Raw genomic sequence first — 24,925 nt, 5'->3', positions numbered from 1 at the left:
CAGCATATGCTGATCTTATTCAATATTGTTTCATATTTAGCTGAGACTGAGCATGTTCAAATTTACATGGATGCAATTCCAATCTCAAACCTCCTACTCTTTCTTTCAAATCTCTCTACACACAACAACAACAGTGGCAAAGATCTCTCAATGATCTAATTTGATCACCCAAATCAAGCATAGTATTCTATAAGCACTCAGAATCATACAATCATGACATGCAGGAGATTAATCAAAGAACAGGAAAACACTAAGTTTTCCACATACAAAGTTTCTAGTCAGAGGAGCCAACTGCAACACAGCTTGCTTTGATTACATTCAATGGTAATGTCCAGAAAATGAAGATATAAACACAGTTTGAGTTGTATTTTTCCTAGCATCTAGTTGTTAAATCAGAACACAAACTAAGGGAAAACAAAAGAGAGAAGAAACCGAGAATTTTCGAACATCAACAAGAAAAATGCCAAGAGGAATCCTTTAGGACAGAAAGAAACTAGTGAATGATATATATGGATATGGAATGCAAAATTACAGAGCCAAAACTTTTCTGCATTTAATCCATATACATAAAAGAACATACACAAAATAGGAAAATGTAATGGATAAATCCATTAGGATTTCATTTATACCACAGAACCTTCCTTGGGCCAACAAATGGAATGAAATCAACACCATGACATTTGCCCAAAGAACCCTAGATGGCGAGGATACGATAAATCTTCTATACCCCCTTGGCCGCAAGCTCATACTGAGGGAAAGAATTTGTTCAGATTAAACGGCAAGGAGTAGAATTCTTCGCTCCGGGTGTCGGTCCTGAATGACCGGAACCTGTCCCACCAATGATAACCTCTGTCCCTTCTAGTAGCATGGTCATGCCTATGAAGTGTGTTGTCCAAGAAAAACGCCACAAAGCCCGCAACAAATGGCTTTGATGAGAATGTTACATTAATGATATCATTGAACTGTAAAATTGAACAACAATCAGCGAATGGCAACGAGAGCTGTAGTTAGAAAAAGAATAAGATGGCTTTCTACATACCCATCTAGCACCAGTGTGAACAGGACCATAACCAGCAACAGCTGTATACTCGTTGAAATATTGTGGAACCGATAACCCCATGAAAACAGAGAATCCTAGGATGAACTTAGTCCTGAAGCTATTAAGATTGCAGAACTGAAGGAAGCTGAGACCTGCAGCACCTGTTTATGAATGACAAACAGAGTTTATATTACATGAAGTACTCACGAAATCCTCGAAAGTAATCACCCTCAAGTCAGAGAGCAGCAGTAAGCAGTTTCAGATGCCTTCACATACCAACATATGCAAAGAAAAGGCAATATAGAGCTGCAAATATTGGTGCAGGAATGGATGCAAAAACTGCTCCAAATTTTCCTGGAATGACAAGAGAAAACGCAGTAAGAAGTCCTGCAAATATAGTAGGTTATATCATGTAATAACAAAAGCTAACCAACTGGTATGTATCATTCTGGGTTCTAAATGTAAGCTACAGTACTACAGTACTCGCACGATGACAAAGCAATCTGCGTGACTGCGCAACTAATTAAGTGATGCATGGGCCCAGCATCTAAACGCCGACGATACATAATAGTCAAATGAGCTATGCCCAAGAAGAGCAATAAAAAAAAGAATACACTGTAGGCAGCAGAGTAAAATTACCTAAAATAGAGAAGAAAATCATGAACCCAGCAGATATTTGCACAACTCTTCGACTACCAACACGTGTCAAGGCTAGCAATCCAGCATTTTCACTGCAAGACAAGTGAACAAATGATCCATCCAACAAAAGGAAAGGATCTCCAGATACTGAAAAGGGGTGTTTGTCTGACTCTTACACTGACACAGAGGATCCATTTGCAGTTCCAAATAATCCATCCAACAAAATGCCAATTCCCTGGAGACAAAGTTTAGTTCTCTCAGTCATTATGTATTAAAGAACCAGACATAGGACTGCAAGAAATAGTAAGTCAAAGCCTTTACCTGCCAACCAATACCACGGCTAAGAACTGAAGGAGGCACTGGTGTAGCGCTTGCATACCTTGAAACCGCAATGAAAGTACCAGTAGACTACAACATAACCAAAATAAATACAAGTTAGCAAGATGAGATTAGCAATATTTTCAACCAATGAAGTTGTCAAATGCTAGGAGGTGACAGTTAAAGCTTAGACCACATCTTGCTTCAAGGAAAATAAAGCACAATTCAAACCTCTACAAGGGCAACAAAGGAAGCTGCCATCATCGCAAAAGCTTCACCAGCATCAAATGTCGGTGCTCCCCATTGGAAAGGATATGGAACTCTTATCCTACGATCACAATTACCAAAAGACATCATTTACGTGCCTCTACCATATCATCAGATTCCTTTTCAAATTGGAAATGATAGAGGCCTTACCATGGAGCACCACCAACAAGACCAGAACGGTCAGTGCGGCAATGCAATTGTGTCTTTGGTGCAGCATGCCTGTATGCCCCTCCCACAGTGAGCAAGTACGCATAAAGCCACACAATCGTAACCGTGAATAAGACAGCAAACCGATCAAAGACAGGCTTCTCCGCATGTATAGCATGAGGTATGTACTGCAGAAGATAGGCATAAGAGGATGCAACCAAAATAATTTTGATAAGGATGACAGCTTGGTGGATATGCATGTTGTGTGCAACTGTGCATGCTGCTACCACACTCACCTGTGAAAAAATTACCAACAGAATTATCTGCGGAAGCCCGATCTCAACACATTTTGCAACCTGAGAGTATATCACATTTCACATCAGTGATAGCACTAAATAATACCACCATAGTTGTGACACAGAAAAAAGAGAAGGAAAAGCATACCCCAGGAAAACCAAGCTCGTAAAGCCCAAAACCAGCTAGTGCGACCAAAGGAACTGCTGATAATGGACTCAGAAATCTAGAATCATAGAAGAAAGAAAGTATTGGTTTTAGCATTTCTTGTTTTAATGATTCCAAGATTACCAAAAAGACATCTTTTTCATACTAACCTTGTGACATTGCGCCAAAGACCACTAAAACCAACTATAATTTGAAGTGTTGAAGCAACGATTAGGGCACCTTGGGTTCCACGCATGATGCGCAGGAATTTCTTAACAACAATATAAACTCGTTAGTCTTATATAAGATGCAGTAGAATAGAACAAAGCTACATTGAAAAAAATCTAGCAGCAACCTCATGAGGGTCTGGTTCATTGCTATAACGACCAGCCAAGATGATAGAGATAGTCGGCACAACAAATGTATATGATCCTCCAATAACAGCCGGCAGGCGAGTTCCGAAAAAGGTCTGGAACAGGGTATTGAGTCCAGCAACAAATAGCAATGTCTGGACTACTCTTGCTTTCTCATCCTAACAGAATGAAGAGTTGTATCATAAAAAGATTTGGCTAACATAAACTACAATGATCGTCTAAAGGACCAAATGAAGAAATTAAGCCTCACATTTCCTCCCCCCATCTGAGGAACAAGTGCTGTTGGAATAATAACAGTTGTGCCCAACATGACCAGAAAATGCTGGAAACCAAGAAGAATGGCCTCAGCTGCATCAGAAAGATCAACAAGAAAAAGGAATCAAGAGTAATGTTAAAAGGAAATAACTATTTGCTATTAAAAATGGCAGCATGGAAGTAAATAAAAGTTTCAGATACTCACAAGAAAAACAGAACAACTTTTAAAAGGACTTTTTATCAGCAAGATTCATAGGATTACATAAAAGATGAAACAATTTAAGAAGAACCATAAAACTTCATCAACTCCCTCAAAAAAGACTCAAATTGGGAGATTTTAACCTCAAATCTTCCAACAATTTCAGAGTAAAGCTGAGATTAAAAAAAAATTAACAAAGAAATGCAAACAAATAATAATAATTGAGAGCGACTCACGCCAGGGAGGAGGGCTGGTGATGCAGTAGGAAATATTGGGCAACTGATCCTTCACTGGATGTGGATGCAACTCGTCTTGCTTCGGCGGTGGCGCCGCTCCTCCACCTCCTCCACCTCCTGCCATTCCTTCTCTTCTTCCCTCCTTTTACTCCTCAAAACACCCACTTGAAAAAAGAACAAACACAGAAAAGCTCTCAGACTTTCTCAACTGCAAAACCCAAATGCTCATAAGATTCGGAGACAAAACCAAGAAAACCTAGCCAGACAAGCAAAACCCACCAAGGAAAATGTGTGATTTCGAGAAACAAAGGTTCAAAATCCAATCTTTTAGAACTCAAAGGCCAAAAAACACAGAACTCAAATCAGAGGGGGGAAAAAAAAAAGAAAACAAGAAGGCAGCAGTCAAATTCCCAGCAGAGTGAAGACCAACCACAACCAAAAGGAAAAGGAGAGAGAAGGGAAAAAGGAAAAGAAAAAAGAAAAAAAAGGAAAAAAGCACCACCTTCCCACTACCAACACCCGGATGAGGAAAAAGAGCCTGCAACAAAACAAAACCTCCTCTGCTCCCCACTCTCTCTCTCTCTCTCTCTCTCTCTCTCTCTCTCTCTCTCTCTCTCTCTGTGCAGAAAGGAATCTTCTGCAAACCCTCCCACAGCCCACCACTTCAAAAAAAAATTTCCTCCTCTTTCTTTTATCTCTCTTTTCCTATTTCCAAAAGCTGGCTTCACAACGAAGGAAGCAGACCATCATCCCTCCACCCAAGAGAAAATAACACCAAAAGGTAATGCAGTGTGAAACTTGGAGAAGCAATGAAAAGATTGATATCTCCTTTGTAATCTTTTACTATTGTCTGTTTCTTTACTCTCTCTCTCCATGAGGCAGAGTGCAGTCGGTTTTCACACTTCAAAATGCAGCAGATGCCAACAAATAGTGTAAAGTTTTGTGCTTTTTCACTGTTGCTGTCATTAAAATACCGCATATTTTTATATTGTAAACAGACCAACGATACGAAAAACTATTTTCTCTCATTTAAAAGATTAACAGGAGAGGGAGGAAAAGATTGCAAACTGACACATTCCTTATCTTGCTGGCTGTCTCCAGAGATCAATTATTTGTCTCATAGGAAATGTATAGTGGTAAAATTAGTTGGGTAAAAAGAAAGGAAAATGGTAAAGTTTATCTATTGATGGGGGGGGCTTGATGTGACTGAGATGTCCCCGTTCTTTTCTGATAAGGACTTCAGGAACCTTTGTCACTCTATCTTACCAACTACTCTTCCAATGCATTCTTTGCCACCATTGGTGGAGTAGAAAGTGAAAGGTTATCCAAATTGAGCACAAATACCCCTCATTATTCCCTTTGGGGATTGATTAAGACGCTTGTTTAGAGTATGGATAACAATATATTCCCCTTTCATTGATATCAAACTTTCAAATATGGATGAAGCTTCTTGCAAACTTTAATCTAATAATTTAGACTTTTTTGGGCCCCCTATGCTGCGGGATAAGAAAAATACTAGGATAAAAATAAAATGAGTTTTATTTTAACTTTTTAATGATGTTCGATTGGAAAAAGAAGAATAAGTATTAAATTTTTACAACCTCATAATCTATAGAAATAACTTTTTTTTAAAAAAAATTAATGTTTCATGCCCAAAAACTTTGATTATATATATATATGTGTGGAATTTTAGAAAGCAAAAGGAACCATGCAGCCTAAAAAAATTATAATCAAACAGCAATCAAGAGAGCTACTGACTAACTTAAATCACATGTAATCAATGACAGAGACATATATCTTTGTCCTTTGCCAAATTGGTTTCATTTGTTTTGCCATTTGCCCTCTGCTTCCTTACCTACAAGAATTGCCAAAAGGTATCAAGTTGAAAAGGATTGGAGCAAGTGGGCTAATCATAGTTGCTTTTGCGATTAACTGTTGCTAACATCACATGCAGAGTTATTAATTAGGAAGATGGAGTGTAAAGATTAGCTTTAGAGAATGAGACAACTAATTTGGTTAGCAAGTTAATAAATAGGTGTGGACCATTAATGGGGGTAGATCAGGTGTATTTATGGGAAGATTAGGGGAAGAAAACAGAATACCAACAAGCCAGTTGCTTTCGGACAGCACAAATGTTCTTCTATCTTCACGTGTTAACCACCTGCTAAAGGGCGAGGGAGAGGAAGACCCGGATCCGATAATAGCACCTTATTTTTTATTATTAATAACCTAAAAATTAGATATAGACTGAATAAATGATCAATCATCCTATGATAGAAATACATTTATGCCCAACCAAATTTTAAGCAACATATTAAACTGCCTCTAGTTTAAGCTTCAAATTGTTGCGTCGTCAAATTATTACTAAGCTGTCGCTCCAAACAATGGTGATGCCGAGCTATCAAACCGAGCTGGGCCATCGAGTTAAGCATTCATATCCGATCACTAAATAATTTTTTTCATAATAATTATTTTAGATTTTGATTGATCCTATAACCTCTTTGGTCACAAAGAAGATATCTACCTACTTTTTCTAATGTTAGTCGATAATAACAGTTTATTTTGTGTAAGATAATCCATTACGACTAATTTTATATTTATTAGAAAAACTATTCAAATAACAAATGCATCTTAGTGACTTTAAAGTTAACACCTGATTTGTCGAGCTATTTATAATCTGATCAGCCATTTTTTCCTATAAATTTGATTTGTTTCATTGAAGTTACTTTAAAAAAAACAAACCCTTGAAACATATTTGACCTTAATCCAATACTAACCAAATTCACTAAAATGCTGCTGAGAAAAATGTTCTCAAAGTGGTCTGGATTCTGTAAAGCTACTCAGCAATTAGCATTTCTAAACCACAAGGGAAAGATTAAATAGAAAAATAAGAGTACCTTATGAAGGATTCTTATTTAGATATCAATTTTATTTTGTTAGTAAACTTCCCAATTGCAACCTACCATTCCTGCAACCCAAGACACATGCAAAAAGCCAACTGGTCTCATCTTTTTATACCTTTGCTTCAAAGGGAGCAGAACTCTCTCGATTGGAGCCAATTAGTATGCTATCAAAATTGGGAGCCCACTTGGTAAATGTGATCTAATTCCTGCCCAAATCTGAAGGCTCTAGGTTGAATGATTGGGCTCGTAAACAGAGCTCGTCCTTTCCTTCACCATATCTTATAATTTATATTTTATTTTTCCCTTCTGGATTTTAGTGGCCAGGATTTTTTTACTTTGATTTTTTTGGGGGGCATTGCAATGTGGGGTCAAAGTTTGAGCAAGGCATGTGCTACAGAATTATGCACATAGGAGGTAAGATGGGATGCACTGCACATTGGGTGCTGGGAACTTTTAAGAAGGTTTTAGTTAAAGTTTTTCTATGTTCTTTTTTAATCTTTCCAACTGCTGAGTTAATCTTAACATAAGCAGTAGCTAACAAGATGAAGAACATTTCACTACTTTTTAATATAAAAAAATAAATTTCTCTCATTGAATTATATTTTATTACAAGGATTTTGATTATTGTTTATTTTTTGGGTGATGGGACCCCAAGCAATGATGTGATATGAGGCGCAAATGGAATGACCAATAACAATGGAGTCTTGCTACAGAAGTGGTTCAATCATTAGGAACCAGAGAATCTTTGGATGGCATTAATGGCTAGATGATTGAAACTAGTCTGTGACTTGGATTATTGGAACAGAAGTCATTCCTGGAAACATTCTTGACGTGAAGAATTGAAGGTTATTGTTTCGATTTAATTCGACCAGAGATGATAATGAAAATGCCAAGATTAAAGCATCGCCCACGAGAGCCGACCAAGCATATCTCCCTTTCTCTGCTTCCTTCTCTTTTTTTCTCCTTCTTCTAACGGGATTGCAGAAAAGTAGATATTTTTTTTACTATAGAATGTATTTTCTTTTTGTGCTATTATTTTTTCACAGTGAACTCATAATATGTACACAAGCAAGAAAGAGTTACTCTAAAACAAGAGTTCAAAAATATTGCTCCCATGGAAATGACAACAATGTCAACAATAGCTTACAATTATTCTGGTTACTTTCTTTCATTCAGAATCTTTGGCGAATAAAGAGAGGAATACAACACCCAAACACCCACCGTCGAAGTTGTTCCAACGGAAAACAAATGAGACAATGCAAACTGCTCACGGAGCATAGATTTACTAATAGATAAGATTCCATAACGACCCAAAACGTGAGTAGCTAAGTAGAATCCTCTGCATGTAGATTTCAAACATAAACGAACCCGGATAATAGATTAAACTTTTATGACTTGTTGGCTATTCTTTACTCTACATAAAAGCATGTAACCTAAGAACCTAAGCAGTACAGTCGATGATCAGAACTGGCCAGGAGCACGAGCTTGCAACCTTTTCCTTTCAAAGTCAAGCTACACAGGGAAAAAAGAGGAACAAATTATCATCAGTTTCCTTTATATCATTCACATAACTTGGAAACTAATTTGAATTTTGAGGCATTACCACTTTCTTGACTCGATCATTAGCAGCTGGTGTTCCTCCATTGACATTCTCAGGGAGGTACGGGCTGCAGACACGGACCTCGTTCATCACAACAATGTCAGTTTTGTCCCAACGAACTGGAAGCCTGATTGAACAAGTGTGTTTATTATATCTCCGAGTGCAAAAGCTCACGCTTTGAACTGTATCAAATATGTTCTTAAGTTTGGCAGATTTTCTGCAGCCACTTGCAACTACTACAGAACGAAATTGGACATGCAGAGTGAAGAATAAATTATGAGGACAAAGACATTTCTGATTACAATGGAAAATTGGTTTTGAGAGTGCCGCTATGTTGATTGATATCTCCTTATCCAAGTATCTCAGTACTTAAAAAAAGAAGAAAGGTTGCAACTAACTTACCCAGAAAGGAAGGAGGAGGTCTGCAACCACATAACAAATAACAGTAATAGTACAGTTCACACAGCACATAAATCATAAGTAATCTTAACCCATGGAAAAGCTCCAACAGCCCTAAAAGATTGCAGAGGTGAATAGCATCTTTATAATACTATATCATGTCTTGATTCTCGAGGTTAGATAACCTATGCATTATACAATCATCTTTACTACTCCACGAAAGTTGTCCATGATCCTCTTCTTAGGCAGCTTTGGTCATTCAACCCTATATCTGTCCCTTCAAATGGTCCACTAAACAAGAAAAAGAAGAATCCACAGTACTTAGCTGCTTCAACTTTCAACTACTTAGCTGACCCAAAGTTGAAAAAAATGGTTGCTAATGTCTGAGGCCAGAGCATATGATCAGAAAAAAATTGAAAAATCATATTCATCAAGAAAGAAGAAGAAGAAGAAGAAGAAGAAGAAGAAGAAGAAGAAGAAGAAGAAGAAAACAACTCAGCAATCTTTGCATTAAGCAAGTAGTCATTGAATTTATTGATTCTCAACTGCATGATAGCTCTAACATTGTACACTTTGCACAAGTAGATCTTATAAACTAAAATCTACTTAAGAAAAACTTGTAAGGTTATATTGAGACGTCATTGTACGTCCTATGCAAACAGAAGTACCAGTTCTTATTTTCTTAAAGAATAATCAAGAATAAAATTACATAGAAATTTCACATACAGAAAATCATAGTAATCATCATCCAAGCCTCTTCCACCAAATTGTAGCTACAAAAGGAAGGCTGAGAAGAGGATATATAATTATTAAATAATATAGGCAGCTATTAACACAACATCAACCCTCCAAATGTTTGTGCCAGGTTCCTCAAGGGAAGGTCAGGTAAGAGGCTTTCAATTTTTCAGTGAAAATATTGTTGCTCAATGGAATGGACAAGTTAGATATATCAGTATCAATATATAGAAGGGAAAATACAATTTACACCCATATGTTTGACCAAAATTCTAAATGTTTCTTTGAACTTTTATTTGTGGCACTTAACTCCTTTACAATTCTAACTTATATGCAACTGTGGCAGTCAGATTTCCACAACTTTTTCAGGTTGTATGGGATGAAAAGGTCACTATTAGTGATGTTTGGCCTGAAAGGCGGAATTAGAATCTTAAATACAGAAGAATACTCTCTGCAAATCTGCTTCTGGAGGAGCAGCAATTGATTAATTTTTTGGAAGAAAATTGTGATAAAGAAGATAGAGGAAAAGATAAGATTAAGTAGCGGTTTCAGAAAAATAAAATTTTTACAGTGAAATCATTGTATCGATTCCTAAATAACGGAGGTGTGATTTCATGAAATTTGCCTAAGATTTGAAAATTAAAAATTCATCTAAAAGTTAGAGCATTCCTTTGGTTGGTTTGTAACAATAGAGTGCTAACTAAAGATAATCTAATTTAACGAGATTGGGCGGGAACCTCTACTTGTGTCTTCTGTTCAAGAGATGAGACGGTGACTCATTTATTCTTGAGATGTAAATATGATGGTGCCATACTGCGAAAAATGAAAATGGGTTGTGGGGATTCACAATCATATAAAACATATAAATGACTGGTTCCGAACTGATAATTTGAAGTTGAACAAAGACAAGAAGAAATAGTGGTATATTTGGTTAAATGTCTTAATGTGGAGTATTTGGCTGGAACGGAATAATATGATTTTTTTCAAAATTGTGCTAAGTTAATTGATACATTTGAACATAGAGTGACATCCTTGTTTTTATACTGGGCAGGAATCCAAGGAGAAGATGCAGTGAAAAGGGCTCGCAAGCTAACGCAAGACCTTTTGAGAGAGAAGGGGCTGAATTTAAAAGAGGATTGATGCTGCTATCTCTGTGCCTTCTCTATTTTTCGACTAGAAAATCTTATTTTGTCTGTTATCATATGGAATGTTTGGGCGTGTGCTCTTTTGGTAGTAGTTAGTTTTATGTTACTGATTGTTAGACCTTTTGGTTTATCTTATTTTGTTGGTGGATTGATGTTTGGACATTAGGATGGTTTTTGTTAAAAGTTGTTAGCAGGGCCTGGTTGGTAGTCCCTCTGCTATAACAGGTTTTTCTTGTTTCTGATCTTGTAGTGTATCTTAGTGGAAGATCACCACTAATTTAGTTTCAATGAAACAGGGGTTGTGGCCTGATTTGTCAAAAGAAAAAAAAAAACCCTATATGCATACCATTTTTGTTTTACAATAATAATTAATAAAAGTTATTTTTTAATATTATTTCGTCTTATGTTTATTTAATTTTAATCTTTCTCACTTTTACATTTTAGGCATTACAAACATTCCAAAATGAAATGACATAAGGGGCAAAGGAGTCAAATGTTTAATGGTTCTAACAGAAAATTCATTTTACCGTTTATAGATGGCAAAATTAACAGTTTCAAATAAATAAAAACTATAAGGGGATTTAAGTGATACAAATGAAAGTTTATGAAGGCATTTTGGAATTTGACCTAAAGACAAGGGAGTAAAATGCATTTTTGTCCATATACAAATCAAAAGAAATCAAGATCATAATTCTTGCTCAAATGTTGAGATCCTCCTGAGTTTGGTCAAAAAAGATATTCAACTAAGAATGAAATGGATACAACATCAATCGTTAAAAACTGAGAAGGTTAAACTCTATTTAAGACCAAGGACACAAAGCTATATTTCCCTACCAAGATCCAAACAAAATTGTATATTAAAAATCATCAGATAACTCTCCATTCTCACAAACTCTAACATAAGATGACAAGGCAGAGATATGAAATTATCTACACCTTAATCCAGAACTAAAGCCGTCACAAGCATGGTGGTTATATAATGGCCGCCAAAGCAAGGACAACAAAGACAACAGTGGCATGTATTGATGGATGGGTGGATGGTGGCAGTGGTATCATCATATTGTAGAAGGAAATGAAAAAAAAAAAAAAAAAAAAGGAGAGGGAAAGAAGGTAGACGTTGATGGCTGGCAGTTGCTTTACAGAAGGAGAAGGCCCGTATTTCTCTATGTTGATCAAATACAAATCTGCGAGCAGCAAACAGAAACTCAGAAACCTTACAACAACATTAACTAATATATACTATATTTTCGCTATAATTGGGTCAGGTTGGCTTCTTATAGGACAAAATCAAATATGAGTTCAAACTAACCTGGGTACTAACTAGTAAGTTGATCGTGGTCAATTTTGGATTTCTACTAAAAGAATTCCCAACCTAAATATAGATGACCAGGTCAATTCTTCAAACAATGGCTCAACTAGATTATTCTTAATGTGCTCTGTACATTAGTCAAGCATGGGGCCCACTAACGAATCCTCATAATTGCTCCTCGTTGCTTCAACCTTTGGTTGAAGAATGTGATTCTATACCAATGTGCCACCTCGTCATGCCAACAAGAAAGAGAAAAGAGAAGAGGAAGAAGTAAAGGAGAGCTACATAAAGCTTAGCTACTGATACAACTGCATTTTGTCTGAGGGTTATTCCAAAGGTGTGGATTACTTCTCAAGAATTTCACAACAGCTTTAGGTGATTTGGACTTAAAATAGCAACATAAGGAGGTTTAGGAGACTACTTTAGGCAGAAACTGAAAGACAATTTTTTTTTCTCAATCTTCGTGCTAAGAGATACAAACTTGATTTTTTTAAGCCCCTCTCTGAAATAGGCTACTTAATTGTGAACAAGAAGGGGTGAACATAGCTGTGATTTTTCACAGAAAGTTTGTTGTGGACTGATTAGAATCTGGAATGTCCAATATGAAAGGAATAATCTAGCAAGGAATAGGAATTTGCATGAAGTGGATTACTATGATATAACACAGAAGTGACAGAAGTTCACAATAAAGCAGGAATTAACAGACTTCTTCGAAGTATAAAGAAGTGGTAATGTATTTAGAAAGAGAATCACTGCAAAAACTCAAGAAGTTAGAAAGAAAGAACAAATATTTCATCTGATCCTTTCTCCAGCAGAATCTCACTGCAGAACAAAAGATGTCAAATTTACCCCACGGACTCATCATCCGAGCATATCCTAAAAGGGGAAATAGCACGCTTCAATAGATTCCTCTAACATTGGAAATGTTAACTTAAATGAGATTTGGATGTATGTTTGCCATGTAAGGAGGTACTAAGAATGCAACTAAGTAGAGGATGATTTAGCAATTAGCAGTTGAAGATATTGTCTGCCTAAGATCTAAGGTAGTAACATAAGTTATATAACTCTATTGAATGAGAAAGCATTGCTTGTGTTTCAGAATAGATAGTTTGCAACATCACAGTAGGCACATTCCACATGCATGTGGAGAGAAGCTTACAAATACCTAAGCTCTTGCATGCTATTTTATAACCTGGTCCGAAATGGCAAGATCTTTTATCTATATCATGTATATTTACACTGCACATATGTAAAACAAATGAAAGAGAATGAGAAAGCATTGCTTGTGTTTCAGAATAGATAGTTTGCAACATCACAGTAGGCACATTCCACATGCATGTGGAGAGAAGCTTACAAATACCTAAGCTCTTGCATGCTATTTTATAACCTGGTCCGAAATGGCAAGATCTTTTATCTATATCATGTATATTTACACTGCACATATGTAAAACAAATAAAAAAGTTATGCAACCTCGTAATCTCATCAATTTAGAAATATGATCTGATTATCTTGCAAGGAAAATTCACCTTGACAAATAAATCTTCAGGCAGACGGTCCCATTTGTGCATGTAGACAAGTAAATTAGCCGAGCTATTTTCAGCTCAGGTCTGATCAAGCTTGGCCATAACAAATATTTTTAATGGACCGAGCATCTATATAACAGGTCTACAAATATAAATCTTGATGACCCCAATATATATATATATATAAAGGACTAGGTTTAGACACCTTCATCAGATGTCTGCATAAGATTCCTACATTTCACACGACTAGGTGTTGCTTCACCCAACTTTCAGTAAATGAAGATTGTTTGTTAAAAAATTTGCAATTAGAAAAGCAGCCACAGAGAATTAGGTTCACCTTAGCATAGAGATTAAAAGTTAAGCCTTGTAATGAAAAGATAAAGAGATAAAGGTGATCTATGTTTGCTAAGAACTTGTTCTTAACGATGATAAAGAAGAGTCATACTACGATAACAAGTGATACTTACGTCTTGGATAGTGCATCAAATATACTCTGAGCCTTGGCAGTGACACCGACTCCGATCCTCTCAGCTTCAATTTCTGCTTGCCTGCAATACATTCGTCTAGAATTAGGTGTACAAACAAAAAGTTCAACCATAAAAGGCCTCTTACCAACAAAATAGAACAGAAACAACAAATGGGTCACTTTATTTTTCCTAAAAACTCTTATGAATTTCTGAGAAAAAGGTCAAGTTAACAAAATAGTCTTGCCCCAAAGTTACCATTTTAATCAAATAATGAGGTAAACAATAGAAATAACCCAAATCACGACAAATAAGCCAAGAATCAACACCTCAACGCCGCCTCCTCCCTCGCCTGCACGCCGCCGAGATCAACGAAGCACTTCTTGGGATCAAGTGGATCTTCCCCTCTTCCCAGCACCGTGAAATCCTTGATATAATTTGCCTTTATGAGTCGAATGTTCTTCCGAGACCCCGCCTTCGAGGTTCCTTCTTGTGATCTCCCCAAGGTCAAGGAAGACAACCCATAGAGACCCAAACAAATAGAAAAAAAATAGAAAAGAAGGGATCAAAGCGAAGGATATGAATGACGACGATGTTGGAAGCTCGATCGAAGGTTATGATTTGCCCATCGAATTCGTCGCCGAGGGTTGTTCTGATCGAGAGGAGACAGCCGATTGCAAACTCTTCGCCGTTGGTCGCGTCCATGGCCATCACTTCTGGTCTCGGCTCGGCATCGCAGAGTAATACGCTTTATTCATTTTTATCCTCACGAATTTTCATTTCACTCGCTGACCTATTATTTTACTGAGTTAATTACACTAACACCCCTGAACTGTACCCAATTTTTACGAAGACCCCTAAATTTTTTAGGTTATAATATCCATCCTAAATTAAAAAAAAAAATTAATGTGTTAATTTACGGTCAAGAAAGTTAGACGAATCGGCTTATGTGGCAGTCATATCATAATACAACAGCTGCAAAACGACCCAGATACCCCCATTGGCACGTAATAACTTAATTTTATTTTAGTCTAATAATAATAGACGAATATACGCCCCTTCGGTGATCTGTTTCAACAATAGTGGCAGGTCGAAGGATGACAAGGATAATGGTGGCGGCACTTTACTCTCCTTCCTCGACGACGCTACCACCCACGATGACGGTGGCGCATGAGCAGAAGACAACAACGTGCGGTGAAGCAGTGACCGGGTGCCACGGCAATGGTGCTCTATTCACAGCACCTCCCTTTACGTCTGTGCTGTCTCGTCGACTCCACCATTAGAGCAGATGGCTTTACACGACCCGTGCAAATGCAACACCACAATCCTTTTAGCGAACCCTGCCGCTGTTGCGGCCCTCCTTCGGCATCTAATGTCGACCTTGCCCCAAAGCTGCTCAAGCTCATCGTTGGTCGAAGCCCGTGGCATCCTTGGTGCACTTGTCGAAGCCATGACGACTTGATTGAGAAAGAGAGAGAGTGGGAGGCGGGTGGTTAGGTTTGCTGAAGGAGGATAATGAGGTGTTAAAAAAACTATAAGTTAGTTAATAGTATTTAAGTAATTTCATTGCGCATTTTTGGTCACTGTCTTTACCCCTTTTATTTTACCTCAAAGATTAGGGGTCATATTATAACTCAAAAAAAATTATGGTCTCCGTAAAAATCAGGTATAGTTCAGAAGGTGTCAGCGTAATTAATCCTATTTTATTCCTAGTCACACCCTCTATCCGCAATTCATAAATTAATCCTTGTACTTTCTTAAAAACAAGAAACATAATATACTAAATTATTCCCTAATTGTAACCCTAATGCAAAGTAATTAACATTACTACATATATAGTACATAAGGCGAAGTATATCTCACCTCATTAATTAGTGTATTAACATAAATTATCCTATGCTTACACCCTTTCCTAAGAAGCCTAGGTAGGGGCATAATCGAACTCTACTCAAATTAATTTTGATCGTAAGTCATCTAATCAAGGATCCCAAACTAGAATTAAATTTGGACGGCCTGAAATCAATGGAATTATTAAGCTCGAGTCAAGCCGATGGTGGCTTAGATTAATTTGACCGCCCTACCCCTGACGGCAATACAAACAATTCCTACCGAAGCAGTTATTGCCCATCACGCGCGCACCACCACCCGTCGTCGGCGCACATTAGCTTTCATCCCCACCCCTTTCTGAGTTCTGACCCTACTCGTGCGTGCCGCGCGCGTGCGTCAATCCACCAATCCACGAAGTACCCATACTCTCGTCTCTATGCGACCACCTCTTACCCACTGCCCGTGCTGCCCGTCTTTGTCCTACCAAGTTCTCCATTCCCTTTGCCGTCTCTCTCTCTCTCTCTCTCTCTCTCTCTTTAGATCGCCTAAATCGCGATACAATTTCTCTCGAAATCCCCCGATTTCGCTCCTCTCTTCTTCTCTCCCCTCCTAGTTTCTCGCTTCCTCTCCCCCTTTCTTATCCTATCCCGATGCTTATCCTTTGAATCGAAGCGCTCCGGTTCGATCCACAGCGATTCCAGCCATCCTGAGGAGCTCATCGAGGTCGTTAATTAGGGTTTCACGGCGTGTTTATCGGGCGAAGCCGTTGATCGAAGGATGGAGGTAGGTAGGATGGATCTAGGGTTTGGTTGTGCGGTGCGATTCTAGGGTTTGCCGGAGAAGGAATTGAGAGCTGGGGATTGATGGTTCGCGGAGCAGGGATTGGAGCTAATACAAGCGGCGAAGATGCAAGGCTATGCATGGGCACGAAGGTGACGAGAGGAAACGGCGGTGGCACATGCGGCCGATCCCTGCGACTGGTACAGCAGCAGCAGCAGCAGCAGCCGCAGCAATAACTTCTCCAGAGCCCGCGCGTATAGTTAGCTCGTCGGTGTTCGATTCCCGTCTGTCCTCGTCGGGTTCGTTCGTAAAGGTAGCTCCTTTGTTTGGGGGCTTTCATGATCTGATGCTTGTATAAAATTAGCTGGGAACTTGCCGTTTTCTATTACTTGGATTTTTTGTCTGTCGGATTGCTGGACTTCTTGTTCAAGATTTGGGGGCTTAATTTTGAAAGTCAGGAATATGTGTCTGCTGTTTTTTTTTTTCGGTTTTTTTCTTTTGTTGTTTGTCTGGTGGTTTTTGATCTTGGAATAATTGGTTCGTATTTTCTATTTTGCTAATTTAACGATCTTTTCCTGCTATATTTGCTATAGAATATTTTGTTTTCTATCGATGTTGGTGTCCTTATTTTTTTATAGCGGCTCCTTTTTTTTTTTTTTTGAGTCGCTTATTTGCCTTTCCATTTGGAGAGGTTTGCATGACGTTTTTATTTTTCTGGCATTAGAGAGTTGTAAATAGGTCATATGGTGATTTTCAATTAAGTCGATTTAGTTTTTTTTTTTTTTTTTTGTCTTTCCTTTCATAATCATCTATTTTTGGATGTTTGATCAATTCAAAAGATAGTAATTTCTGTCATTGTTTCATTCCTTATTGGTCTTTATGCATGCTGATTCCTGTTTCCGGCTTGGTGAAAAATTGTTTATAAGAACAATCTCCGTTGCCTTTGTATCTGTGATTTAGTAGACTAATCTCTTCAACTACTTGGAGAAGAATGAAGTTTTCTGAAATTTGGAGATATTGTGATAATTTGATTGATATTTTATGATGCATATATGAAAATATTCTCTTCGCTGCTCAATCTGATAGGTTTTTTTATTTAGGTTGATGTAATGCTCATAGACCATATCCATTTTTGATTCAGCATGTAACGATGGAGTGTTGACGATACTCATGTGTTTCTTAGACTTTCTGTGATCTTATTTGAATTTGGACAAGTGAATGATAGAATAGTTTACAAAGTATCACCTGGTGACATATGTGCTATGAAATATGAGATCATATGCCTTGTGTTGTATATATCAAAATTTTGGTAACTTGATGAGTCTAACCCATGAATCCATTCGCTGCAGGATATGTGTTTTGATTGGCTATGTGCCTATGTCTATAAGTTCCACAAGATTGTCAGGTCATATGCCTAATTTGTTTTAGAAATATAGATTCTCCTTGGATGTTATTAACTGCATAATAACAAGCATGCTGCTCTTGAATATCTTTTTTTTCTTTCCTATGGCAAAGTATCTTAAAGGATAGATGTTTTAGTTGGCTATGTGCCTATGTCTATAAGTTCCACAGGATTGCCAGTTTGTATGCCTAGTTTGTTGTAGAAATATAGATTCTGCTTGGCTTATTAACTGCGCGTGACTCTTGAATGTCTTTTTTTTTTTTCTTATTGCAAAGTATATTAAAGGATGCATCTTTCTTGGTTTGGATGCATTAATTTACCTATAGTGCCTTCATTCCTGCTGTTATGTTTTTATGGCAATCAATGCCTGATATGTCTTTGTATTTGTAGGACGGCCGCAAGATTCAAGTAGGTGATTGTGCTCTTTTTAGGGCTGGGAATGCTCCACCTTTCATTGGCTTAATACGTTGGATTAAAACATACGAAGAAGATTATCTTAAGTTATGTGTAAATTGGCTTTATCGGCCTGCTGACATAAAACTAGCCAAAGGGATACAACTTGATGCTGCACCAAACGAGGTGTTCTACTCATTCCATAGGGACGTGATATCTGCCGGGTCATTGCTTCATCCTTGCAAGGTTGCTTTTTTACATAAAGGCACTGAGCTTCCAGCAGGAACCTCCTCGTTTGTTTGTAGGAGAGTATATGATATTGAAAATAAGTGTTTATGGTGGCTAACTGATCAGGATTATATTAATGTGAGTTCTGTACCTGTCCTCTTTTCTCTTTTGTAATGTAAATTGCTGCTTATTCTTCTATTTTTATCTCAGGAGCGTCAGGAAGAAGTAGATCAGCTTATAGACAGAACACGACTAGAAATGCATGCAGCTGTGCAGTCAGGAGGGCGATCACCAAAAGAACTAAATGTTCAATCTTCTATGCAACAATTGAAATCTGGTTCAGAAAGTGTGCAAAACAGTGTTTCCTCCTTTAATTCACAGACTAAGGGAAAGAAGAGGGACAGGGTTGATCTAGGCACAGAGCCTGGTAAATGTGATCGTGACCGTCTTGCTAGATCAGAGGATGGTGATTCTGTTTGCTTTAAATTTGATAATATGAAGGCTGAAATTGCAAAGATAACTGAAAAAGGTGGGCTTCCAAATGTTGAAGCAGTTGAGAAGCTAGTTAACCTCATGCAAATTGATAGAACAGAGAGAAAAATTGATTTGTCCGGTCGAGTAATGCTGGCTGATATAATTGCTGCCACAGACAAATATGATTGTCTTGGCAGGTTTGTGCAACTAAAGGGTGTTGGGGTGTTGGATGATTGGCTCCAAGAGGTACACAAAGGAAAGAGTGGTGATGGTAGCAGCCCAAAGGAAAGTGATAAAGCTGTCGAGGAACTTCTTCTGGCTCTGCTTCGTGCGCTCGATAAGTTGCCTGTGAATCTTAATGCTTTGAAGACTTGCAATATTGGGAAATCTGTGAACAATTTGCGAAGTCATAAAAACTCCGAAATTCAGAAGAAAGCCAGAGGCCTGGTTGACACATGGAAGAAACGTGTCAATGCTGAAATGAAGACCAATGATGCAAAATCGGTTGGGTCAAGCCAAGCTGTTGCATGGCCAGGAAAGGTGGGTCTCTCAGAAGTTCCTCAGGCAGGAAATAAACGTACTGGATCAAGTGAAGTTACTATGAAAAGCCCGACAACCCAAAGTCATGCCTCAAAAACTCTCTCTGTTAAGCCTGGACATGCAGATGCTAGTGGAAAGTCAATTCCTGCAGCATCAGGATCTTTAAAAATCCAATCATCTTTGTTGGCACCTGTAGCAATTGGCTCAAAGGATTCACCCTGCAAAACGGGTGACGGGTATGGTAATTCTGATTTGCCACTGATGACAGTGAAGGAAGAGAAAAGTAGCAGTTCCAGCCAATCACAGAACAGCCAGTCTTGTTCTAGTGATCATGCAAAAACTATTGGTTCTTCATGGAAGGAGGATGCAAGAAGTTCAACTGCTCGGTCTGTGAATGCTAGTAAAACTTCTGGCGGTTCTTCAGGTCATCGGAAGTCCAGCAATGGGCTTCTTGGGACTAGTATTTCTGGAACTCATAAGGAAACTAGTCTGTCCAAGTCTGATTCACTTAACAGGACTGTGGCAGTGGATAAGCCATCTCAATCTGGACTGACATGTGAAAAACCAGTTGATATGCCCAATGCTGACCATGGGAACAGCCACCGGTTGATTGTGAGGCTTACTAATCCTGGTCGTAGCCCTGCACAAAGTGCTAGTGGAGGTTCTTGTGAGGACCCATCTATTAAGGGCAGTAGAGCATCATCACCAGCACTAGTGGATAAACATGAGCATAATGATCGCAGAATGAAACTAAGGAGTGATGCTTCTCGATCTCATGTTCCTGCCGATGCAAACGCAGAATCATGGCAGAGCAATGATGTTAAAGGATTAGTTGTTTCTGATGAAGGCGATGGATCTCCATCTACTATTCTTGATGATGAACATAGCAGGAGTGCTGATGAAGCTGGAAAGGCTACATATCCTCTGCGAACTGCATGTTCATCATCTGCGAATGATAAGGGTCTTCCCTTAACTGAACCCATGGCAAGAAATTCTTTCAGCTCTATAAATGCATTGATTGAAAGTTGTGTCAAATTTGCTGAAACTAGTGCTACTTTGCCAGTTGGAGATGATATTGGGATGAATCTACTTGCTAGTGTGGCTACTGGTGAAATATCTAAACCTGAATTGATTTCACCATCTGGTTCACCCAGAGCTTCACCCGCAGTGAAAGACGATTGTGTTGGTGACAGTGAGGGTAAGTCAAAAATGTCATGTGAGGATGGTTTAACTCACAGTCATGCCCCATCTGATGAAAATGCAGATGCCAACTTTGAGAAGCATGACAGGAATGATGAATATGTGTCTATTAGAGATGAGGGACAAAAGACAAGCACCAATACTTCATATGAAGACAAAATTGACTTGTGTTTGCAGGACAACAGATTAGCTCAGAGTACTGAACAGCCTCCTCTTTCTAGTTCAGGTGCTCCTAGAAAAACTGATTCCTGTATGAGGTTGGCGGGCAATCTTGAAGAACATGCCAATGGATGTTCGCTCTTTTCTGGTCCGGGTGACATGGAGTGTGAGATTCATCACCAGGAAGTAGTGAATCCATCTGCCAATGAAGATAAGTGCACATATGGTTTTCATGAGAAAAATGGAGAAGGCAGTTTGGCCACTTCTAATGTTGTTTGCAACTCCTTGGTTGATGTACCTCATAATGCTGCTTCTAGTAAAATCCAGAAGGTGATGGTTGAGGAATCTTTATCTTATCCTGCTGACAAAGAAGTCCAGAGTGCTACTACCATGAAAGATCAGCAGCAGCATCATGTGGGATCTGATCATGCAGAGGCTGTTGATAGATGTGTTGATAATCCTGTTGCATCACCCAGCACTGATAAAACTTGGAGTCCTGAATCTCCTGATAATGCACTGGAGTCCAAGTTGAAAAAGTCTGAAAACTTGGGATTAAACAAACTAGAGTCAAATGCTAATGAAGGGAAGGAGCAGGCTGGCCCTTCACCATCAATCATTGTGGAACGAGTTGGATCAGCTGTAGTTTCACGTGGTGTTGTTGATAGGGCTGATGAAAGCGTAGCGACAAAGGATTGCTCCACTGAATCAGCAAATTGTGAACCAACACAAGATATTCTGGTTGAGGAGAGTGATCAGTCTGGGAAGCCTACTTGTTTTAAGTTATCTGGTGACACTGCAATTGGAAGGGAGGGACTTGCAGCATCAGCTGGAATGTCTCCGGTGATTGTTAAATCTGAGATAGATGGTGCAACTAAGCTTGATTTTGATCTAAACGAAGGCATTCCTGGTGATGATGTGCACCAATCTGAGCCAGTTGCCGCAGCTTTAGTAGCATGTTCATCTGCGATTCATTTGTCCAGTATGTCTCCCTTTGTGTCTCCTTTGTCAACTGGCATGGCTGCTCCAATCACAGTAGCTGCTCCAGCAAAAGGACCCTTCGTTCCACCTGAAAAATTATTGAAGAGCAAGGGTGAACTTGGATGGAAAGGTTCTGCTGCCACCAGTGCATTTCGTCCTGCAGAGCCACGGAAGGTCCTGGAGATGCCGCTCGGTACATCTGATGTCTCAGCATGTGATGCTGCCAGGAAGCAGGGCCGTCTGCCACTGGATATCGATCTGAATGTAGCTGATGAAAGAGTTCTTGAAGACATGACCTTTCATATCTCTGCTCAGACAACTGACTCTGACTTGGGGAATATTAGAAACAGGGATGCTCCTGTAACTACTGGTGGACTTGATCTTGACTTAAATAAAGTTGATGAAGAAACAGAAAGTGGGCAATCGTTGGCTCGTAGACTGGAAATGCCGTTGTTGCCGGTAAGACCACCATCTGGAGGATTTCCTAATGCTGAGGCCAACAGTTTAAGAAATTTTGATCTAAATAATGGACCAGGTCTTGATGAAGTTTGTGCAGAACCTGCACCAAGGAGCCAAGTTGTGAAGAGCACCAGTGGTGTTCCTTTCTTTCCTCCAGTTGCAGGCCTCAGAATGACCAATGCTGAAATAGCAAACATGTCATCATGGTTCCCTCCAAGCAACTCTTATCAAGCTGTTGCCATACCATCATTTTTGCCTGATAGAGGTGAGCAGCCTTACCCGATTGTTGCTGCTCCTGGGGGTCAGAGGTTTATGGGGTCAGTAACTGGTGGTGGCTCATTTGGAAGCGATTACTATAGGGGCCCAGTTCTTTCGTCATCTCCAGCCATGGCCTTCTCCCCCGCTGCGGCATTTCCATATGCTGGCTTCCCTTTTGGTTCCAGTTTTCCACTTGCCTCTACATCTTTCTCAGGAGGATCAACAACCTATGTCAGTTCATCTGCAGGGGCTTCAGGCTTCTCTGCCAATCCTTCTCAGCTTGTTGGGCCAGCAAGTGCAGTATCATCTCATTATCCAAGGCCGTATGTAATAAGCCTTCCGGAAGGTAGTAGTAGCGGTGGATCTGAAACTAGTCGGAAGTGGGCAAGACAAGGTCTTGATCTCAATGCAGGTCCTGGAAGCGGTGATATAGATGGAAAGGATGAAAGATTACCTCCGACATCAAGACAAGTTTTAGTTGCTACCTCTCAGGCATTTGTTGAGGAACAGGCAAGGCTGTACCAACTGCCAGGTGCAGGAATGAAGAGAAAGGAACCTGAAGGGGGTTGGGACGCAGAAAGATACAAGCAGCTGTCTTGGCAGTAAGAAGACTTGGTGGAATTTGATCGGCCCCTTCAGGGTATGGCCAAGCTCCTGTTAAGATGTTGGGTATCTAGTTTCTCTAATTTTGGTACATATGGATAAGTCATACGTTAATTTGCAGGGCACAAAAATATGTGGAATCTTTCTGGCCCTGCATTCTCACCAAGCCCAACACACACAAACCTGCATGCTTCCTAGTGTTGTCGTTGGGAATGATTCATACAGAGAACACCAAACTTTCTGTATTTGATGTAAATGTTGAGATATCATGCTCTGTTTGAAACAATTTTTCAATGACTTCAGCAGTTATTCGGCTAGCACTTCCGAGATGTCAAGCATGTTTGCTGGTTTACTCAAGGAGGGTCTTGCCTTGGAGGGATGGATGGATGGTAATAGACCTTTTCTTTTCTTTTCTTCCAATCATCTCCTATATTGAAGCCACTGTAATTAGATTACTTGGTTTGTCAAAGTCCTTATATTTTTCCTTTGCTGGGTGGTTCCTGCAGCTTGACATGCATCGGCCAGGCTGCTTCAGAATTGATTAAATTTTCTTGCTTTGTCAAAGTCTTTTGTTTGCATAACTTTTCTCCTGCCGGGTGGTTCCGGCAGCTTAACATACGTCTGTCTGCCTTGCTGCTTCACAATTGATATCACGGAGTGCTATATCAGTTGGATGCTTGAATATTGCTATATGTGCACCTCCAATGGCACAGAGCTCTCTTTTCTTAAATACTCCTCCTATACAGAACATATCCCCCTTGTATCTTTACGTCAAAGCGGTCGTAAAAATAGTGTCTCAAAAGCTCTGCTTACTAAAATGCTGTCATGGGTCGGATTTCAAGTTATAAATATATTTCCAGTCTTTGTTGTCTGACTCAATGATCTGCAAATAGATACCAAACTGTTTCAGCCATGACATTCAAGTAATCTGATCCGATCGAGTCTTTTCTTGATTGAAAGTTCTCCAGTGTCTGTACATCTCTCACTATGATGCTTCCAAAACATGAGTCTGGTTTTGATTTCTCTGCTGCATTTTTTTTTTCAAAATCTTTTTTGTTCTTAAGAAAATTCAAATGATGAATCATGCGACCCTCTTACTCTGGTGATTGGCGTTTGATTTTTTTTCTCTCTAGCAAAGACAAACGGTACTCTATACATAGAAGGCTAAATAAGCTTCTCTGTGTGTGTGTGTGTCTGTGTGTGTGAAGAAAAAAAGAAGTCATCCTTACGCTGTTGCTATTTATCCATGAGAGATGTGAAAGAAAGAAAGAAACAAAGTCATCCATTAGAGGTTCAGAAGGAGACGAGACCACCACCTTTTACCACTAAACGACGTACTACCTGTCCATGTTTCGGAAAACTAAAACAATAAAAATGGAGAGGAATAAAGTAACGAGGAGGAGATCAGAGAAGCACGTGAAGGGGTTCGGAAGTGAGAAGAAACGATAAAATGGGTGGAAAGCGAGAGCCACACGGACAACTTCTGACTTGACTTAGGGAGCAGTGCCCTTTTCTGTCACGCAAAGTGTTCGTAACTGGTCCATAAAAGGGATAGCATTTCTATTACAAATATTAAATACAAAGAACGTGGGGGGGAGGTCCCGTGAATCATTTTTGTCTCCCCTCCTCA

General features: G+C 39.1%; 3 protein-coding genes across 7 annotated transcripts; 1 reads left to right on the top strand and 2 right to left on the bottom strand.

Annotated features, from left to right (window-relative positions):
- Positions 1 to 322: 322 nt before the first annotated feature.
- On the bottom strand, positions 323 to 4,573 carry LOC140760608 (nucleobase-ascorbate transporter 6-like). 3 transcript variants are annotated; one of them, XM_073097632.1, is made up of 15 exons: positions 4,418 to 4,573; positions 3,916 to 4,079; positions 3,476 to 3,573; positions 3,207 to 3,383; positions 3,022 to 3,122; positions 2,855 to 2,930; positions 2,707 to 2,766; positions 2,414 to 2,598; positions 2,228 to 2,324; positions 2,000 to 2,086; positions 1,855 to 1,913; positions 1,679 to 1,770; positions 1,316 to 1,393; positions 1,040 to 1,200; positions 323 to 962 (listed from the first exon to the last, which is right to left on the bottom strand). In XM_073097632.1, exons 2-15 carry the CDS (start codon positions 4,037 to 4,039, stop codon positions 744 to 746), a joined length of 1,614 nt encoding a protein of 537 aa, XP_072953733.1. In that variant the 5' UTR covers positions 4,040 to 4,079; positions 4,418 to 4,573; the 3' UTR covers positions 323 to 743. The 3 variants fall into 3 exon arrangements, with proteins under 3 accessions (XP_072953733.1, XP_072953735.1, XP_072953732.1); XM_073097634.1 differs by lacking the exon at positions 4,418 to 4,573 and adding an exon at positions 4,195 to 4,379 and having other exon boundaries at positions 3,916 to 4,123; XM_073097631.1 differs by lacking the exon at positions 4,418 to 4,573 and adding an exon at positions 4,195 to 4,379.
- Positions 4,574 to 7,914: 3,341 nt separating this feature from the next.
- On the bottom strand, positions 7,915 to 14,752 carry LOC140760541 (uncharacterized). The gene is made up of 5 exons (XM_073097541.1): positions 14,577 to 14,752; positions 14,324 to 14,487; positions 13,998 to 14,078; positions 8,422 to 8,545; positions 7,915 to 8,330 (listed from the first exon to the last, which is right to left on the bottom strand). The coding sequence occupies exons 1-5, from the start codon at positions 14,703 to 14,705 to the stop codon at positions 8,280 to 8,282; spliced, it is 549 nt and encodes a 182-aa protein (XP_072953642.1). The 5' UTR covers positions 14,706 to 14,752; the 3' UTR covers positions 7,915 to 8,279.
- A 1,552-nt stretch (positions 14,753 to 16,304) lies between these two features.
- LOC140760376 (uncharacterized) lies at positions 16,305 to 24,166 on the top strand. 3 transcript variants are annotated; one of them, XR_012104364.1, is made up of 4 exons: positions 16,305 to 16,914; positions 18,394 to 18,762; positions 18,835 to 23,684; positions 23,802 to 24,166. XR_012104364.1 is itself a non-coding variant. In XM_073097309.1 (4 exons), the coding sequence occupies exons 1-3, from the start codon at positions 16,738 to 16,740 to the stop codon at positions 23,296 to 23,298; spliced, it is 5,010 nt and encodes a 1,669-aa protein (XP_072953410.1). In that variant the 5' UTR covers positions 16,305 to 16,737; the 3' UTR covers positions 23,299 to 23,332; positions 23,417 to 24,166. The 3 variants fall into 3 exon arrangements, 2 of the variants coding, with proteins under 2 accessions (XP_072953410.1, XP_072953409.1); XM_073097309.1 differs by having other exon boundaries at positions 18,835 to 23,332; positions 23,417 to 24,166; XM_073097308.1 differs by having other exon boundaries at positions 18,835 to 24,166.
- The last annotated feature ends 759 nt before the right edge of the window (positions 24,167 to 24,925 follow it).

The sequence above is a fragment of the Typha angustifolia genome, chromosome 5 (genome assembly GCF_048772165.1).
Source record: "Typha angustifolia cultivar Huaian chromosome 5, ASM4877216v1, whole genome shotgun sequence".
Taxonomy (NCBI): Eukaryota; Viridiplantae; Streptophyta; class Magnoliopsida; order Poales; family Typhaceae; genus Typha; species Typha angustifolia.
Note: the sequence above shows the minus strand (reverse complement) of the source record. Positions and strands in the feature narration are given on the sequence as shown.